This window comes from Micropterus dolomieu, linkage group LG07 (assembly GCF_021292245.1).
Source record: "Micropterus dolomieu isolate WLL.071019.BEF.003 ecotype Adirondacks linkage group LG07, ASM2129224v1, whole genome shotgun sequence".
Taxonomy (NCBI): Eukaryota; Metazoa; Chordata; class Actinopteri; order Centrarchiformes; family Centrarchidae; genus Micropterus; species Micropterus dolomieu.
Genome location: NC_060156.1, coordinates 13,233,267 through 13,253,415, shown reverse-complemented (window position 1 = coordinate 13,253,415; position 20,149 = coordinate 13,233,267). Strand labels below are relative to the sequence as shown.

General features: G+C 40.3%; 3 protein-coding genes across 5 annotated transcripts; 1 reads left to right on the top strand and 2 right to left on the bottom strand.

Annotated features, from left to right (window-relative positions):
* Nucleotides 1–147: 147 nt before the first annotated feature.
* klhl23 (kelch-like family member 23) lies at nt 148–3,649 on the bottom strand. Of its 3 annotated transcripts, XM_046054016.1 has the most exons (5): nt 3,235–3,649; nt 1,838–3,111; nt 974–1,126; nt 799–898; nt 148–724 (listed from the first exon to the last, which is right to left on the bottom strand). In XM_046054016.1, the coding sequence occupies exons 2-5, from the start codon at nt 3,096–3,098 to the stop codon at nt 682–684; spliced, it is 1,557 nt and encodes a 518-aa protein (XP_045909972.1). In that variant the 5' UTR covers nt 3,099–3,111; nt 3,235–3,649; the 3' UTR covers nt 148–681. The 3 variants fall into 3 exon arrangements, with proteins under 3 accessions (XP_045909972.1, XP_045909971.1, XP_045909973.1); XM_046054015.1 differs by having other exon boundaries at nt 148–898; XM_046054017.1 differs by having other exon boundaries at nt 148–898; nt 1,838–3,070; nt 3,235–3,247.
* A 725-nt stretch (nt 3,650–4,374) lies between these two features.
* On the bottom strand, nt 4,375–11,540 carry phgdh (phosphoglycerate dehydrogenase). Its single transcript, XM_046053831.1, has 12 exons — nt 11,286–11,540; nt 9,412–9,563; nt 9,271–9,336; nt 9,134–9,188; nt 8,865–8,963; nt 8,616–8,748; nt 8,368–8,516; nt 8,074–8,226; nt 6,504–6,642; nt 6,144–6,271; nt 5,817–6,039; nt 4,375–4,775 (listed from the first exon to the last, which is right to left on the bottom strand). Exons 1-12 carry the CDS (start codon nt 11,421–11,423, stop codon nt 4,621–4,623), a joined length of 1,590 nt encoding a protein of 529 aa, XP_045909787.1. The 5' UTR covers nt 11,424–11,540; the 3' UTR covers nt 4,375–4,620.
* Nucleotides 11,541–15,129: 3,589 nt separating this feature from the next.
* cfap210 (cilia and flagella associated protein 210) lies at nt 15,130–20,108 on the top strand. The gene is made up of 9 exons (XM_046053605.1): nt 15,130–15,326; nt 16,107–16,315; nt 16,456–16,629; nt 16,732–16,937; nt 17,182–17,338; nt 17,410–17,549; nt 18,083–18,275; nt 18,507–18,671; nt 18,773–20,108. Exons 1-9 carry the CDS (start codon nt 15,278–15,280, stop codon nt 19,112–19,114), a joined length of 1,635 nt encoding a protein of 544 aa, XP_045909561.1. The 5' UTR covers nt 15,130–15,277; the 3' UTR covers nt 19,115–20,108.
* Nucleotides 20,109–20,149: the final 41 nt, after the last annotated feature.

Sequence of the window (20,149 nt, the reverse complement as noted above, 5' to 3'; positions counted from 1 at the left end):
TCTTTATATAAAAGCGGACTGTCTATATCCTAAATGTAACATCTAAAGGTTACATCTCAATGTGACTTTACATAAGATGTGATTAAATATATAGTGCAATGTACCTTATACAGAACTCACTGATTAATTCTGGCAGAAAGCACATCATAAGGTTAGTGATTTATTAAATCAAGTAAGGTTGTACAGTTCTATTTAAAAAGGAAAACATTGTTAGGAGTGCCCTCTAGTGCATCAGTAGTCTGAGGTGGTTTCTGTGTACATGTAAAGTTCATCTGAATAATACTCAAATAAGGTCATCTTTCAATTTTCAGTCGTTCCATTCAGTCTATTTAAACAGATACACAAAAAATCACCAGTAAGTGTGAAGCCCCTGAGTTTTAAATGAAATGCTTGTTCTTTGTTATATTCACAGTTTGGCAAATGTGTAGCTGTCTAAAGGCAGTTATCCAGTGCAAAACGTGGGCTAACTTTGCATCTTGTGTTATAGTGTAAATGACATTTGAACACTTGACTGACACTGACGGAATCCAGTTCACCATTTGATTCATTTGGCACAAACTGACAACATTTGTGATATGGGTTTGACACTAAACACTGAAAACACAAACACATCCATGTGATCTGGTGGGGCTGGGAAGAGTCCCCACAATCTCCCAAGAGTCCAGCTGAGGGTCATATTTCTCAATGCTCTGCAGATATGTCCCTTTTGAGTAGGAATATCCCCCTGTTACATAAATACAACCATTTATTACTGCTGCCCCACACTCCATCCTCCTCTCCTTCATCACTGATACTGGCCTCCATTCGTCTCTCTCTATGTCGTAGCAGTCTGCGACAGTCGTCTGTCCACCCACCAAATACAGCTTGTTGTGGAGAGACACAGAACACAGCCCGTACTCTGAAAACAGAGGATTTCAAATCAAAATACAGTATTCTGCATATTTTTTATTGTTTCTTCTCATTTTTCTCATACCTGGATGGGGAGTTATTGTTATGATACTCCACTCATTGACATCTGGCCTGTAAACTTGGATTTTTTCATAGGTGCAGTTTCCTCTGTATCCATAGTGACCTCCGGTCACATAGATTTTATCTCCAATTACACAGGCAGTGGCATTTCCTACACCTTCAAAAGAAACAAAGGTTATACATATCATTTGATCAGTCACTCACATATATAAATGTTAATGACTTGCATTAATGACCTGCATTCATTTTTAATTATAGCTTTCAGCTATATCTAGGTAACTCAATCATCTCCATGATAACTGAACTCCATATACTGATGACAGACCCAAGATGTGTCTGAAAGCCCCTAAGTCTAGTTAGTGGACCTTGGGTTAAGATTTTTTTTGTTAAACTGTTATTCCCAAAGTCGAGAATGAACCCTTAAACTCATAAACATCAGTAATCAGCAGTTAAAAATATATCTTATCAGAAAAGCAATGATTTATTGAGGTTCAAAGTTGACCTTGGAAACAGCAGTTGAGAAAATAATCACACCAAAGGTTCCATTTAAAACCTGTTCAGGAGCCTTTAATCAATTCACGTGATCTTCTTCATCTGATGGAGGGTTGAGAATGAACACTGAAATTCAGCTTTTAAGCCAACATAGGCACAAAGTCTTTACATGGCTCAGAAAAAACGGGACGTTGAACATCTACAGTGGCGTGACATCTAGGCAAACTCCATCTGCTGATGAAGATAATGTGATATGATCAAAAGCTCCAGGACAGCTATTAAATTGATCCTGTAGTGACATTGTTTGCTCAACATGAATCTACTCTTTCTTCTTCCTCTTCAGTTTATGGGAAACATCACTTTATATTTTCCATACCTTGGATCATTTTGGCCACAGGGAACCATTTCTTTTTCAAGGGATCATAAAATTCTGTCTCTTGCTCTGGAGCTCCTCCTCTGTAGCCTCCGATGGCATAAATACAGCCGTGCAAAGCCACACAGCAATGGTAGTATCTAGCTGTGTTCATGGGACAACCCTCAGTCCATTCATCATAGTCACAGTTATAAATTGAAACTGTGTCCAGAGCCTCAACAGTGTTTGTCCTGTAACCGCCGGTCACATAGATATTTGCTCCAAGTATACTGACGCTGTAGCTTTCTCTTGCATGGCCAGGCATGTCTTTTCCTTGCACCCAGGTGTTGCTGACAGGATCCCATATGTGAACTTCACAAAGAGGGTGCCAGTAGTATCCACCAATGACATACATGCTGGAAGACATTTTTCTGCTTACAGACACCTTCTTGCCATTGGGCCTTAAAGCCTGAATGATCATAGATTTTAATTCCCCTTCACTGTTCAGCAAGCATTGTCTGTGCACATCTAAAGTGGCCTTGAAGTGAACCTCATCCAGGTCCAGATGGATAGAGTGCAGCAACTCTGCAGCATAGTGAACGCGATTATCTAAGTCATGGGTTACCCATCTGGCCACGGCATCTATCAACACTTCATCCTTCTGCAGGGTGAGGTGGTTCTGAGCAGCCAGAATCGAGCTCATCTTCTCATGATCCAGCTCTAGGAACTCTTCCTGCTGAATGAGCTCCGTGAACCTGTTCAGCGTCACCCTGCGGGCCTCCCTCTCCAGACCGGGACACAGGTGGAGCTCAGCAAACGCTTGCATCCCCAGGCAGTTGTCCACATCCAGGAGGCGAATGAGAAACTCCTCACACGCTCGTTTGACGGAGATGAACTGCAGGAGGTCCGCAGCCTCCAGCAGGCTCTGCACATTGCTCTCGGTGATGCACACCTGAGCTGTGTACACGTAGTTAACCAGAGCCCCCAGGACCCCGCAGTCTACCCCGGTCAGTTTGATGACGCGGTTCGACCTCTCCCTCATATCAGCTGTGAACATGACTTTGAAATAGGAGCTGCGGGCTGACAGTAGCGCCTTGTGGCAGTGAAACACCTGTCCGGACTCGCCACATTGTAGAGTCACGTCGGTAAACAGGCCGCCGACGTAGAAATGCCTGAGAGCATCTAGGACCTCTGCTGGGTGGTCACCGTCATAGAAGTCGTGTGTGTAGATTTCAGCTTGCATATGTGACATGGTCTCTGGAAGAAATACAGGAGGATTTGTCATGTTGCACAACCTGCTGTACAGAAAAGTAAAGCAAAATCGTGGTCCCATCTCTATCAATAATTAACTGCATGCCCCTTTATTACCATTTAACTCATGGACAGAAGGCTACACTAAGTAAGAGAAACAATAGGCTTACCTCTCATCCTATTTGCATGAGTAACCCGTGCTGTTCGCTGACCCTCGGCAATGTAGGTCTACTCACTTTGAACGCTCCTCTCCAAAACACATGAACCTCAATTTAGCTCCTGTGGGACGATCGCAGGCAGCTCTATCCTATTTTGGTATTTTTGTGCAGCGGCCAGCCCCCTCCTCCTCCTCCCCTGAAGCAAGTCTCCACAAGCAGGTCCTTGACAAAACCAAGCAACCATGCAGAGGAATCACCCAACGCCGCTATTTTCTCTCGGAGCCTAAATATAACCCCTCCATCCACAGTCTCGTGATGCGCTCATAGACGGCGTATTAGTGTATCCAACAAGCAGGAGAAGCATCACCAGCAGAATGCAAATCAACCGAGCACCTCCTTCAATACAGCACAACAAAAACACTTTCCACTTTCCACTCCCCCCCCCCAATTCTTGCGGTTGCCATGGTATTTTGAACCTAGTTTCAGTGTGACCGGGGCTTTACCTAATCCTAACACGGATTAACAGCACAGAGCACAATATTCATCCCTGCACAAGATCTGAGATATGGAATTCAAATACACAGAGAGAATACACAGTCTTGACATACAGCACTTAACCTAAATGTATAAAACCGTTGTGGAAATATACTTAAGGTCATTAAAGTGACAGTGAAAATAGGACTAGGATAGTATCAGTAAAATGTATTTTTAGTGTCAAGAACAGTCATAGGCCCTACTAAAGAATGGCCCATTTGAATAGTGTTTTACAAATTGTTGATGTTCTTGGTCTATGTTGCATTAGTGTGGGGCAGTGGTGGAAGAAGTAGCCTACAAAATTGTACATTGTGCAAATGTACTTATTTACATTCCTCCACTGCGGTTAGGTAGTTTTTCTGGACGTGCATCATAGTATTTTATGCGATCAAATACTATAAACTATTGGCAAAAAAAATAACAAGTGTTCTCTCTCGGACACAAAAACTGGACATTTTAAACTTTACAAAATAGGAGTTACACTGCAGAGCTTCTGTATGCTTAAGATACTGGTAACTTAGTGTAGTACAGTCCCTTTTAAAATGTAGTAAGTGAAAGTGTAAAGTTCACTGAATAAAAACACTCAGCTACCAGTTCTTGAAAAATGTTCTTACACTGTTTTAGTTAAGTGTGCTTTATTTTACATCTTGGCTTTAAAAAGCTCAAACAACAAACTGAACGACACACAACACTGAAACATTTGATTTAGTTTTAGTGCAGTTAAAACATTCTAAACACAGGAATGTTATCAAAATGCAAGTGTTCAACTTCTAAACAAGTTGTTAGTTGTAAACGTTAAGGCCAAGGAGGCTCAATTATGTTAAGACACTCTTTGAGATTTCCAGATGCCGTTGCTTCTGTAATTTAAATGCTGAGCTGTGCTGCCTCCTTAACCAAAGGCTTCAAGGCACTGAGGTCTCGCAGGAGAGAGGACACCCCCACACAATACCACAGATCCCCAGTGCGGTCTGTGGGAGCACTGAAAGACTCAATCTCCACTCCTTCTGTGTCCAGAAGTCCTAAACAAAGAACATTCGAAAAGAGAAAATAGGTTTTTAAAGAAAGTCATAACTCAATTCACAATTCATCCTCAGGTTAAAAAAAATATAAATCAAAAAAAGTGGGGAAAAATCTGCCTCACAGTTTTTGCCTTGCTCACAGCAATGTTTGCTTTATTTTGAATTATTCCCAACATTAACCACTTGAGCCCTCATGACCACCTAAATTGCCCCTTTAGATGCTTTAAAGTAACCTACATTTTGTCCAACATCACATACTGTACGGTGTCTGTCTGTCCATTGCTTCACTGACTGCTATATTTAATCTTTGAGGAGGCTGATAGGCTACATCTACAAGAATAATGTGTGTTGTAATTAAATTATTGTACCTATTAAAAAAAAATAAAAGGTACAATATCTAAGAATTGAGTCTACTCTCCGTCTGTCGAATTCATACTCCAAAAGAAAAGTGGTGGGGAGCATGCCACATACCAGGACATAACAGCTGACTAAATCCCGACTAGACAACAGAACTGGAGCCGGGTGAGCGAGGGGCAACAGAACCAGGCAAAACAGCCTCTGAGTGATCAAGGCCAGACTGGAACCAAACACAGCCGCTGACACAGAGGCCAGAAATTTTTAATTTCTTGACATTTTGTGAGTTTATTTTGTTTATTGCACACTGAGAGCAAACTCACCACACGCACACATCTACCAGCTGAAAACTTCAGGGACAGGCCTGAGCTTTACTGTGGTATTATGAGACAGTATGGGTCGGAGCTAGCTCTTTAGCATGCTAACTCCAGTAGATATCTCTGCAACACAAAACGTAGATGTCTTTGACCTAACGTCACAACTGTTACTTCTTCACATTGTGTTGATAATGTTAGTTTCTTTTTAGATTTTTTTCAAATGTTTTAAATTTTGGCCATATCTTACACATTGTACCTTTAAGATTCAAGAAGAGTGTGTTGATACAGAACATTCTAACATCTTCAGTGTTATAGGAGTGATTTCCCCCTTAACATTACTGGGCAATAGCATACTTTTAAAGTTTCTTACCAGCCACTGAGGATAGGAGCTGAGGATTTGCAGAGGCCTTGAAGAACAGCAGATTTCCAGTGAGAGAGACCGGCTGTCTAAACACACTCTCGCTCAGCTCCAGCAGGACTGGCACACCACCTTGAACTGAACCACTGGCTTTGTAGCTGCTGCCGTTGGCCATGATCTCCACCTTACACACCCCGCTGGCAGCCCTGTCAGATGCACAGTGGCTCTGGTTTACCTGAAGATTCAGTTCACATGTATAAAAAGATTATTTTCTAAAAAAAACAAAAGACACACGCTCATTGTTGTCATGTGGCTTTTGCCACAATGAGTTTGTCGTACCGTGATTCCAGACTCCTTTGCTAGGCTCAGCACATTGATGAGGTTCAGGCAATGACCAGACTCATGATTCAGCAGTCCAACAAGTACTGATGAAGTCATATAACCAGTGGAGGACTTCATGCAATCCCCTGGTTTGAAGAAAACAGTATATAGTGTTACCTTCCACTAGTAGGAAGTCAAACATTTCAAAGCAAAATTTTTTGAAAAAAACATTAACAATAGAAAGTGAATCTTCATAATTTACTGCAAAAGCAACGGTATAAAATACATCATCTGTTTCACAAGCGGACCACCAGAGGGAGCTATGATATGACCACCTTTCCCTTTCTGGTTGCACAACTGGATAGAGAGTAGCTTTACCTTCAGTAGTGATTTGGACATGGCTGAACGGTTTCTTAGAAGCAGTGCATGACTGCAGCACAGCTCCGACAGCTTCTCCGAGTTTGATCAGTAGGTGAGATTCCTGGGAGAATGTGCTGGCCAAAACCTGTGCGTTCACCTACAATAAAGGAGAAGAGGTGGAGTCAGAGTGCTTTCGTGAACTGAATGTGATCCCAAATTTTGAAATCTGTAGCTGAATCAATATTAAAATGTCAATATAATTTTAATGGAAGGCTAAGAGAAGACTCAGTGTTAACACCATACACAAATAAGCATTTGAGACCCATATTAAAGCCATGTTTTGTTTACTTATAATTCTACCAGTTTGATCATATAGCAAGTTCACAGACAGAAACTATTGATGTAGATCAGACACTGTCACCCAAGTGTGTACATGTTTTCTTTGAAAGTTTATTCTTGACATTTCAATCAAACGTAAATCAACATGAATGAAAAATCCTTAAGAAATGCTCAGACAAATGGACATTGAACATCTACAAATTTTATTTCCAACTTCCATACCTCATGTTTTTACCCTTGAATAGAGGAGCAGCTGATCAAAATGATGAAAAAACCTGTTTAACCTTTATAACCTGTAGTTAATTAATGAAAATATACTGGAATTACTGTAGACGGCATTAGGACATAGTGTGACACACGCTAAGCTATAGAGAGTCCAACAGTTTGTAATTAATGTCTGCCTAAATTGTGCATTATGTCCCAAAGCATAGTCTGAAAAAAAAAAATGGACGTGTAAAATCCAAAAAAGTGACTTGTGCAGAGACAGCTCCTCATAGACACATCAGATGTGTGTATTAAAGTCTGAGAGTCTGTTGAACTACTTTAGCGACTCCATGACCAAATGCCAACATGAGGCCACTTGGCTAATATCTTCTATAAATGTTAACTATAAAATACTTACTTGGAAGATTATTAGGCTTCGGCAGATGTTTCAACACTGTTGTCTGACACCTCTGATTGTATCATATCCCCAAATACTGAGTAATAGGTAAGAGATTTCTTTGAGATGGAATAAGCTGCAAATTGAGTTTGGTAGAGGGCCGTAAAGAAGTCTCTCAAGATAGCTACAGGAACTGAAGCAGTATTTGCATTTGTGTAAATACTTATTTGTTTCTCCATTTACCTCTACCAATTTTTACTTGTCATAGGGAGGACTACTCACCCAGTGAAGACAGTTCTTTAATGTTTTCTGTGGCTTGTGCTTAGAGATAACTTTCAGACAGAAAGCCTGCATTACAAACTGGGGGTTTGGAGTTTGAAAGACGTTGGCATTTTCCAGGCATGGAAGGTCTAATAAAAGATGCTACCCAGTTGCATTAGTGGAAGTGTAGGACTCATTGTTTTTGGAGCTTTAACCATTTTAGGGACTAGAGGTCACGATCTCAGTTTGTTTTATTGCTTTTTTCTTTCCCCACTTTACAGAAGTGCAGTACCAAATCGCTGTAGTGCACCTTTAATATGTTCTGTAACAAGAAAATCTCAAGGACTGAGTGGTAATTGCTTTGAAAATGTACTGAATAGAACTTACAGCTCCAACCAGCTTCTTGCCCTTCACCATGTCCACAATCTGCAGAGAGATGTCCTCCCCACAACGGGCCTGAGCCTCCTTCGTACTGGCTCCCAGGTGAGGACAGCTGATGACATTAGGATGGCTGACCAGTGACCAGCTCTTAGGAGGCTCCTGCGATCAAACATAAACGCAAAGATGAAGGCTTTTATTCCATTTAATGGAGTGATTAAAGACACAATTTGATTTTTAAAAACAAACTGCTATAGGTACATACAGTAGTATGGAGTTATTTGTGTGCTCCAATAACCTTGCCTCAACAAAGACATCAAGCCCAGCGCCTCCACACTGTCCGGACTCCAAAGCTCTGAGCAGAGCGGCCTCGTCGATGATACCCCCTCGTGCACAATTCACAACCTTCACCCCTTTCTTGCATTTAGCAAACGATTCATCATTAAGCAAACCTTGGGCAAAAGAAAAAAACAATTGAAAGAGATATTCCACAATTTATAAGTACAATTTCTGACAGCAATATAAATCAGGAGAACCTCTGTAAAACTCACCGACAGTAGAGGGCATTAGGGGAGTGTGGACAGTAATATAGTCACACTGGGGCCAAAGCTGCTCCAGAGACATCTGCTCCACCCCCCAGCTGGCTGACACCTCAGGAGGAGTGATTGGATCATAGCCGATAGTCTAAGAAGAGAGAGAGGGGGAAACTTGACACGTTTGTTTCATCTAAATATTAAAGTACAATTAACCATGGAGATATGCGACTACGCAGTTTTGTCATGTATAATCTGGTTACATACCTTCATGCCAAATGATTGCATTCTTGAAGCGACTTCCTTTCCTATTCTTCCAAGTCCAACTATTCCCAGTACCTTGCCATACAGTTCTGCGCCCATGAACTGTAAAATCAGCAACAAAACAATGACGCCGTCTACGAGACCCAAAATTGCACAGATCCAAGCGTCACATTGGATTAGTGATGACTGGCTGAACAACGGGGGCGACCATGCAACAGTAATCGCTTTGTGTGGCAACAATCATTCAAACAGCACTAAAAATCTTTGTTTACCTTTTTCCGATCCCAGTTCCCTTGTTTCATCGACATTGCAGCTTGAGGCACATTTCTGGAAACAGAACGGCAGTTACAGTACTTCAAATCAATTAAAAAGACTGAGCATGTTGACATAAAAACATGAATCATCTTGCCTTGAGAGGCTCATCAGCAGGGCACATGTCAGCTCAGCAGCACTGATCGTGTTACCGCTTGGCGTACTGGAGAAAACAGTCTACAGTTAATGGACAGTACATTATATTGAAAGCAGATTTGTGCGTAGAGTGGAAACTTACTTCATGACAATAATACCCTTTTTGGTGGCAGCATCAACATCCACGTTGTCCACACCAGTCCCAGCTCTCCCAATGATTTTGAGATTACTAGCAGCATTGATGACATCAGCCGTTACCTTTGTTGAAGATCTAACCAAAAGGCCATCGTAGTCCTAGGATGGTGAGAAAAGCACATGGTTGCTCTCATGGTGTTATATAGCTGCGGTGAATCTACTCAAGGCTAGATTAGCAACCATGCACGCCTATTGTGCCGGGCCGTCAATGTACGTCCACTAAAAGTACTTGTTTCTGTCACTGACAGGCTCAGAATATTATTACAAGTGTCTGACTACATTATGGAAAGGATCCCTAAAACAGATAGACCTAAGAGTGAGGTCCTTTTTTGTTTAACCAGAAACAGTCACTACATCGCTCTCAAAGCCACCAGACTCCCTTGACCAAAACAGTAATTTTGCCTCTCTGGTCGACTGCTGCCTCGATTGGTTAGTATGTGTTATTTTGTGACTTAGTCACACAATAATACAAAACAGACTAACTGACTAAAGCAGCAGTAGATCAGCAACTCCTATGTTCTGTGAGGTAAAATTATAAAATTACTGTTTTTATCAATGGAGTCTGGTTAAACAAAAAGAATCTTACTCTTTAGGTATCCTTTCCATAATGTCAGACACTTGTAATAACAATCTGATCCTGTCAGTGGCAAAAACAAGCACTTTAGTGAATGTACTTTGATGGGGAACAATTGCCCGCAATTATAACATTGCAGCCCTGTTTCGCTGCTCCCATATGTATCCCACCTGCTCAATACTGGACCACTTTTGAAAAATGTTGTCCAATTAGTCACAGACACAAAAACAAGGTGGTTGAAAAAGGTACCCTTTAAATGTGAATATTGTCTGGTTTCTTTACTCCTCTATTTCTTTGGTTTGTGGACACTGTTATCTGGGGCTTTGGATTTTTTTTTGTTTACCATTTTCTGACATTTTATAGACCAAACAACTAATCGACAGATTCTATCGGCAATGAAAGTAAATCAGTACTTGCAGAACTAAATTCAGTGATGTGCAGTCTATATTTATACAAGATAATTCTGTAACCATGGCAACATGTATGCAGGTCAGCTCATCAGTGTGGAAATTTTCTGACATGTGTGAGTGAAACGCAGCAACAACACAGGAACTGTCCCCTTGTAGGAACCATAGACTGTATATAAAAATGTAGACATGGTTTCAGAGACTTAACGGGTTGGAGTAAAAAAAGTGTGTGTGTGTGTGTGTGTGTGTGTGTGTGTGTGTGTGTGTGTGTGGTTACAGGTCACTGTTGTCCCAGGGCCTAAGAGTGTTTAAGTCCAGCCCTGAATATACAGCAAAACACTACAATGCATTTGGAACAGTTGCAAGAATTTATAATCTGAAAAATCGAAGTTGTACAAAGCAAATATTTGTTCCTGTTTCTGTGCATGTCAGTTAAAGCTGCCATTCTGCTCTCCATGTGGCACTCAGGAGAGAAAGTGATGAGGGAACCGGTAAATCTAGGGATGAGTTGCATCAGCTTCACAAGGGGCGGTACGAACTTAACCAATTCTCTCACCTCAGCCCAGCAAACAGGCTACATGTCAGACTCTCATTGCCGAAAATCAGAGCGCACACACCTGACATTAAAGTTTGTATGGGAAAAAACAGCAGGTGCTATTTGGTTTTTGCCTTATAAACACATTTTCCCCAGGACGTGTGCAGCCGCAAATCCCGCGAGCTTTTAAGAAGATGCTAGCTAAAGCGAACAAACTTTTTAACAAGATTTGCAACCATGTCGCGTAGAAAACAACCCTGAAAGCAGATATGTAACTTAATAAGGTTACTGCGTGCCAACCTTACCTTAATCTCCGCCATCAGTTCATCCTTTTTCATATTCAGTTTTTCCGTGACTAGGATGCCATTTTCCTCCAGAATCGTCTTACAGCGTGGATCAAGACTTTCACTGACTAAAACAGTCTTGATGGAAATCGGGGCCATCTTGGGTTTTTTTCTCCGGGTTGCTTGTTGGTGGGTAACTGCTGCTGGACGTCTTCTCCCTTTGTGAAGTGAAGTGAAGTGATGGACATGGGGAGTTTTTTTTCCCTCTGTTGGTTTTGAATGGTTATCTCGGATTTAAGACAGCCCCCTTTCAAAGTAAAACCCGCCTCTTGTGCATCTCCTGCTCTGACGTAACATGCAGGAGGCCGTCTCTACTGGGGACCAGTTTGGACCAAATGCTGTTACCAGTTTGGGATGCTTTTATCAGGCTATCGACCGTGGTGGAAGTTTTTTTTTTTTACTTTAGTTAAAATAGCAATAGGCCTATCACAAGTAGCCTACTCCATAATGCAAGTAGAAAATCTGGCATTCAGCAATATCAGAATAAAAGTATCCTGCTCCTTACATACAAAATTATTAATTATGTTATTATTAATAATAATAATATTATTATGGGGAGCTCATTTAGCAATGCCAATGGTGGAATGTAACAAAGTACATTTACTAGTAGACTTAAGTAAGTAAATCCAGGTACTTGAGTATTTCCATTATGCAACTATACTTCTACTTCACTCATTTCAGAGGCAAATGTTTTTTCTCTACTAGGCTATAGGCCCAGGCTACTTGTCTGACAGCTTTAGTTACTAATTTTTAGATAGCAATTTTCAATACCCTTCCTGTCTAGTGAAAAACATGGTGTGTTTGATTATAAATGTTTGTCATAAACTGAAGGATTAAATGTTCCTTTATGGGTTGAGAAAATGCTCCTACTCCTTAAGATAAATAAACTATTTAAATCCCCTCTTGGGGGCAGCAGTAATGTTAATCCAGCTAAAAACACTTATGCATTTAGTAATTTAGAGTCATTTCTTAGATACTTTTTTTCTTTAAATACATTCTTCTGATAATACTTACTTATGTTTTGAATGCAGGACTTTTACTTGTAGTGGATTATTTTCAGTCTTCCACCACTGAGCAATGCATCATATTTTATAAACTCATCGTATGTTTAGTGTGCTAACTAGTGACTATAGTTAAATGTAGCTGAGTTAAAAGTACTTTATTTATGACCGAAATGTAGTGGAACAGAAGTATTAAGCAGCACAAAATGTAAAAACTCAAAGTCAAGTACGCATGACAAAACCCCCCCATATCCTTTAATAATAATAATTCAAATCCCCCAACGAAGATAAAACTTCATCTTTAAAAGAAGAACAGGTCACGCGAGTCCGTTTTTTTCAGCCTTAATTTAACAGACGCTGTTCATCACCTGACTCATTAGGCTGCACATGACAGCACCCCCTTAACTTAGTGTCAGCTCAGTAATTTGACACAACTGTCAGAGTCATACTATTATATCTGCATTTAACACTAGATTTTAAAACACATGTAAATTATTTATGTGCAGAATCCATATTAGTGTCCTTACAATACATAAATATGTTTAGTAGTAGAAGACCAAAAGAATATCTAGAGTCAAATATGAACCTATAGGAGTTTTGTTATTCTGCCATAAACCAGACAGTCTTTTCCCTCCTGTAATACCACCCGGCTCCAAGTGAATTTAGGAATATGCAACAACCCCCCCCACACACACACACAAAATTACTGGACCCTCTTCAAGACATGGTCTCAAATCAAGTAAGCTTAATGAATGTATCATGTCATTTCATGCTGTATTTTAGTTGTGTACATTTCAATTTAATTAGAAGAAATTTAATTGGAAACACAGTGAGCATGGAGATTTCAGTTGCATATTCTTTCCATTCCATCCAATGATCCAGACTAAATATCTTGTACAGTATACAGAGTCTCTAGTGTCTGACACTGGGTTCGATGTTGTGCTTCTAAACGCCTTGGTAATAAGTTCATGATACAAGTTACAGATTCAATTTAATCTGTGCCAGAAGCAGAAAAGACAACCCTAAGATATTGTGTTCCTCCTCCATGTTTGATGCTGTTCTTCTTTTTAAAGGCTTCATGTTCTTTTCTGTAAACACACATAGAGATGATCTGGCTTTCGAACACCCTCCTCTCTACAGGGAGTCCTCTGTGTTCTCTACACCCGAGTCCCTTTTGAGTGAATTTGTGATTGATGGCGCAAGTTAAAATTGTCTCAAGGGTAGATTTAATATATTGGGCAGTTGATGGCAGCTCTTTCCCTTGCATCCGAATCCAGAGAGGTTGGATTGTGCCATGGGTCTTCTTGTCATAGTAAGCGCATAATAACATGATGGCTCTGTTGTATTTAAGTCCCCAGTAAGCTGTGACAGAACATACAATACCAAGACCCTAAAACTGAAGCAATTAAATGGAATTCAGCCATCATTTATTTTATTGTTCACACCTGTTTTTCTTCTTTGACATTTAATTTTGTCTCCTGCAAGAAAAGGCTGATCATGAACATGGTGGACACAGGAACAGGTCTGTGGAAATGGACTTGCAGCTGTGGGGTTGTCCATGCTCTGCTGCAGTCAGACACACTGACACAAAACTGCAGATTAGTAATCTGCAGTTCTCTATTTAAAGCAGTTGAATTATTTTTACATTACAGAAACCTGCAACTCAACACACAAGTTAAATAAAAATTAAAGGAATCCCGTGCTTGATACAATTATGTCTTAAAACCAATAAAGGTGACCTGCGCTGACCCCTGAATTTCCTGTAGGATTTTGGATTTGTGGTTAGCACTGTCACCTCACAGCAAGGGGTTCAAACCTTGCTCCCTTTCTGTGTGGAATTTGCTTTGGCTTCCTCCTACCGTCCAAAGACAAGCAAGCTAGGTTAATTGGTGATTCTAAATTGCCCATAACGAGTGGTTGTTCTTGTCTGTGTGCCCTGCGATGGACTGGCAGGGTGTCCCGGTGCCAGCTGGGATTGGCTCCAGCCCCCCAGCGACCCTGTACACAGGAGAAACGGTTGACAATGGATGGATGGTAGGGATTTATTTTCAAGAGAGAGATTTCTGAAGGAAGCTTAAGAAGCTCAAGTTCTTGTCAGCTTTTACAGAGGAGCAATAGAAAGCATCCTGACTGAAACCATCACTACACACAGCCCAGGGCTGGAGGGCTCTGCAGCGGATGATTAAAACTGCTCAAAAGATCATTGGTACCCATCTCCCGAGCATCATCAATGAGGTGCCTACGCAGAGCTCAAAGGGTACTAAAGGACAGTACCTGTCCAGCCACAGACTGTTCACCCTGCTGCCTTCTGGTAGGAGATATAGAAGTTTCTGCTGCTGCACCACCAGACTGCAGAGCAGCTTTTCCCCAAACTATCAGACTTTTAAACTCAAACTCATCCTCAGCGACTCCACTGTATATATATATATATATATCTGTTTACTATTTTTCTAATTGCTTTTATATTGGGCTACTGTATATTGTCTGCTACGTAGCAGAAGGGAGTTACAAACTCAATTTCACTTTATAACCTGTTGTAATTTGACAAATCTACATTGTACACTGTATTTTGTTTTGTTCCACCACAAAGCAAAGAAATACTTGTGTTAAATTTCAGTGTTTTTATGGAAGAAACGTTGCACTAAGCTTTTTGAAAAAAGTACAACGCTACCAACAATTTTGGTCAGGATATAGATGTCACATACAATCATATTTCTCTGAAATGCAGGTGTGTATTTTTACCTGGGCGCCACCTGTCGTCGATCAACGGAAAGGCTTCAGATTGGTTCAAGGGTTGCCTGGATACAACGCAACAAATGCGGACCGTCACCTCACACGTCTGTATGCAACCTGGGAAGAGTTAACATTAGCTTCACTTTTCTTCGTTAGCTGTTTTATTTGGCTCTTATATTTAGTATTTCATTAGCAAGTTAGGTCATATATCGGATAAAAATGACATCGGTGGTTCAGTACGGCCGAAGAAGAGGCTCCAGTAAGAGAGGTGAGAGCTGAAGAGAGAGTTTTGTTTTACACTTAGTGAAGGTAAAGTTAAGCTCGCTGGCAAAGCTAACAGAAACTATATAAGTCTGTGAAGGCAACAGCAGTGTTGAAATAATATGACCTTAAAACCCGAAAAATGGGTTTTAGTTGAATTATTATGCATCCATGTAATGTCATGCCCACCAGTAAACATTTAACCTCTTTCAAAAGAAAACAACTTCCTGTGCAATTTCATATTTAATAATCTTGAAAGTAATGTACAGTATTATTGTTGCATTTGTTTACATTTCCAAATCCCCCTGCACAACCTTTTTATTTACAGTTTAACATATCATAAAACTAAGACAACTCATAAATTGGCGGCAGTACAGTAGCCTACTATATTTAAGCTGTATGATCTGATTACCTCTGTATTCAGGGACCATGCATAATAAAATTTAACATGTATACGATTCCATTGCATGTGTAACTTTACACATTACACACAAGTGGTTTCCCAGAATCACCCTATAGTGTGCTCAATGGTAGCTATGGCCCTGCTCTTATGAACACATAACAACCTTTGTTTGGCACACAGCAACTACTGTCCCTTCCAACATGTAACAAATATATGCATCCCATAACATTGTGGAGAAAAGCATGTAAGATATGACTATTTTAAAATTGCATAAAACACAAACTAATGGTGCATATTTTCAGTCCCCTAATACACTGTGTTCTAGATGTAGTGTTCGATGTACCGGAGGATCTTTGTAGTGTAATTTCCTCCTTTTTTTAATAGTGTCTTCAGCCGAGGAAGCCAGCAGGATGATCCAACCACCAGACCTCCGACAAGTCACTGTCTTAACCAAGGCTGAATGGCTGAGGATTCAGGATGAATTGAACCGGGTTAATAAAGACAAGGAGAGTATGAGAGAGGCAGCTAAACAGAGAGAGGCCCTGCACATGCAATCAAAAGAGGTGGTGAAGCTGTGGTCCAATACCTTCGCTGTAAGTTGCCTGCACTGTGCAGGGGTTCTCAAATGTAGTTTGCTTTCTTAAAATTAGATGTGCTTGTAAGGATGAAAAAAATCACAATATGCTGCAAGGAAGCAAAAGGTTAACACAGTCTATGTTTACATTTATCAAAGGGTCAAAGGCAAAAAAAGCTTGAGGCAAAGAAGATTCGGGAGCAGATTGAGGAGGAGAAAAGGAAACTGACTGATATAGAAGAGGCCAAATATCAGGAGCAGAAGCGGAAAGAGGCCATTCAAAAAGCCAAGACGCAGCTGTATTATCAAACCGACCGTGTTAAAGGATTACATGTTAGTCTAAGAATTGAGAATTATTGTGCCACTTGAACATGTTTGGCTATACATGTACATTGATGTTTTTGGGATAAAGCATGATTGTTACTACTCCCACAGCGTGCGCTCTTGCTGACAGAGGTACTGAAGGAGAGGGAGACTCAGATTGAAGTGAAGCAGAGAATCAAGAGTGCATCTAAAGACGTGGACAAAGAATTCATGAATATGGTAAAGGCAAGAGAGGACGAAGCCTTGAGACAGGAGCAGGAGAAAGCACTTGAGAAAAAGCTCAAGCAGCAGGCTGTTGCAGAGGACCTGAAGCACCAGTAAGTCTCACATCAGATCCAAGAACCAGCTTTGAACATGCCAAGGATGCAACAGTTGGCAGGGTCTTCGCAGAAGTATAGATATGATGGTGCTCTCAATTTAAGTGCATTACTGTTGTATGTAGTCTATTGTATGGTTAAATTGCATGAGAATATCCATTTAACATCTTATTTTGTAAGTGGAGTTATGGTGCTACCATGAACATATTTTGCTTCACGTCAGAGTGTGATTCCTTTTCTTTAGGATCATGGGAAATGAGCAAGTGAGAGAGCGACAGAAGATAGAGAACAAAAAGGACGGAGAAGAAACCCAGCGACTTCAAGAACTCTTTCAGTGGGAGCAAAGAATGGAGGAAGAAAGACAAGCACAGCAGAAGAGAAACCTTATGCAAGCTCACCTGGTAGGGTCTTAGCAGCACAGGGTATGTAGTTTTGTATGTGTGGTTTACTATAGATTACTCTGTATTTACAGGAACATCTAACCAATAGGGACCTCATAAGAGCGACAGATGCACAAAAACAGGAGGCCGAAGAGGAGCAAAGGAAACTTTTTCTCTCTGCAAAACAAAAAATGATGAAGTTACGGAAAGACAAAGAAAGAGAATTGTTTAGGTAAGACCCAGCAAAACAATAAACACACACTGCAAAACTTCAAATAATAACCCAGGCTTTTTTTTGCCTAAATCAGTAATCTCACAGAACTTCTGTAAAAACCAGACCAGGCTTCTAACTGAGACCTGCGTTTATTTGTCAAAATGGGTAGCCACACCAGGCCAGTAAAAGGGATGGGCTTCTAATTGGGACTCGGCTTTTAATTAAACACCCAGTTATCTGTCTAGGCATGTCAAATATACAGTAACAATGGGTTTTCACATCAATTAAATGGAGCTTTTTGGCATGGGAAACAGTCGTTTACATTGCCAAAGCAAAATGTTAAAATAAAAACATGTACATAAACAGAAGAATTGTGCTTTCATATATATCTATATCTATATCTATAGATATAGATATAGATAAGTAAACTAAGGTAGACGAAGTTAAAAAAAATACAAATAAGATATATAAAAGACTGCTACATTTAAAAATGTAATGAATGAAAATGTGTTTGTATCACAATCATACTTGTGAGTTGTTTCATTCTTCAGAGAGGCTCAGCTGCGCAGGGAAATGATCATGAACAAACTGACGGTTAAACAGCAGGAGCAAACTGTCAGCGAGGAGCAGAATATCGCAAGGGCTGTCGCTGAGCGCGATGCAAAACAGGCACAGCAGCAGTGGGAGGAGGAGATGAAGAGGGCTACTATGTTGAAGTCAATCGTTGCACACAGAGAATTCTTGGTAACACAAGTTCATGTCCTGCAAAATACAAAGTTACCATAGTATAAAGCTTTTCTTAAGTCAGTAATATGAAAAGTGTTCTTGGTTACTTATGTAGTTTAAAAAATTGTAGATAATTATTTTCTTTTAAAGCTGCAGAGAAATCTGGGTTAATTTGAGGCTCGTGAAAAGTTCATCCACTTGTAACTAACACATGTTGTCACACCTGTAAAACAAACTGTGTTTCATCAGAGACAAGAAAAGGAGCAGAGGGACAAAATGGCAAAACAAAACACTCAAGACACACTTCAGGCCCAGAAAAAGGCTGACAGAATATTTTCTGAGAAACAACAACTAAAGGCTCTGAAGATCAAAGGAGATGGAAGAAAAGTACAAGAATTCAATGCCACACAGATGGTAATGTTGAAACTATAGTATCTCCACATCATTACAAACATGAACACTTTTGGTTTGTTCTGTGAAAGAAAACTTGTATGATGTTTATCTTTCATCTGTAGGCTGAAAAAAGTGCTAGGCTTCAGCAGCTGAGAAGAGAAGAACACGAGTGGGAGGAGAAGAACGCAGAGCTCATGGCTGAGGAGGAGAACCAGTTTCAACAGTATTCACAGCACATCATCAGGGCAGCGGCGGAGGCTCAGCGAAATGTGTTTCCACTTTGCAAAGCTGCGAGGGAAGGGATTGGAGCCGCTTCCAGTGCAGTCAGGCCCAGCTTCCTCGTTCAGGACCGCACTGGTGCTCAAATGCCAAAATATGTCTCCGGTGCCACCCAGAACATTAAAATGCTTAATGAGGCTGTAGATATTCAAGAAGCAAAGAGGAGACTTGGATTCACATGGTGATAGGTCACTCCCAGTTGCCAAATTTGGTTCTGAGAATGTTCCCCTAAATTTACCATCTTTGAACATACTGAATGTTTTAATAACGGCCTTAAAATATTTTGACAAAGGCTGTATCTAAAATCACTCCCTTATTCACTACTCCGTATGTCATAGACGCTCAATAGTTTGCTCTATTATATAGTATATGGGGAACTGTTTTGTGTAACCACATAGAGGTATAATGCAGCACAACACTCATATGTATAATATTTAAGTATGATGCATTGCATTGTGGGATTTAAATAGTGTCCATGGGGCATCCTACATGTTTAAGCAATGATCTAAACCGCAATATCCCATTTTGTGTGCAGCCAGCGACCCGTTGTTTCCATCTCACTAATAAAAGGCATAAAACATGCCCCATGTAACTAAAAAATACAAAAAATAGTCTCTATGCCATGGACATTTTTTGGGCACAACATAGTACAACCTTTTTAAACTTACAGTACACTGTACAGTATTTGGTAAATAGGGAGTGATTTTGGACTAAAACCTGTGTATATTATTTACAGTAATATGTGCTGTCAACATTCTCGCAATACTCTCTGAATGTTTCAGTCAGAATGCTTGACTGCTTATTATGGACTTCTGTAACGTTTCACACATTCTGTAGAGAAACTTATGGTTATCATTTTGAGGTTATTGTGAGATTGCAACACGTACATAATTGTTGTAGTTTGTAATGAATCATTCGTTATTTAGATGTTGTTAATCAACTACCCCAAGCAGAGAAGATCACTCTGGACTGTTGTCAACACTAAACCGAGTGATTAATCACCTCTGCAGTTAATTGAACCCGACACTGGATGACAATGTTAAATGTACGGTGTAAATTTCATGTAATACCGATGTCACTGTTGGTTCATGTAAGTTTGGATGCCAATCATGTTTGGGCCTCCAAAAGATAGTGTTTGTTAGCATTTATATAATATTACAACAATTGTTTAAAATCAAAGTGGAGCCTTTTATTACATTCTATACTGCAGTCGAGATCTT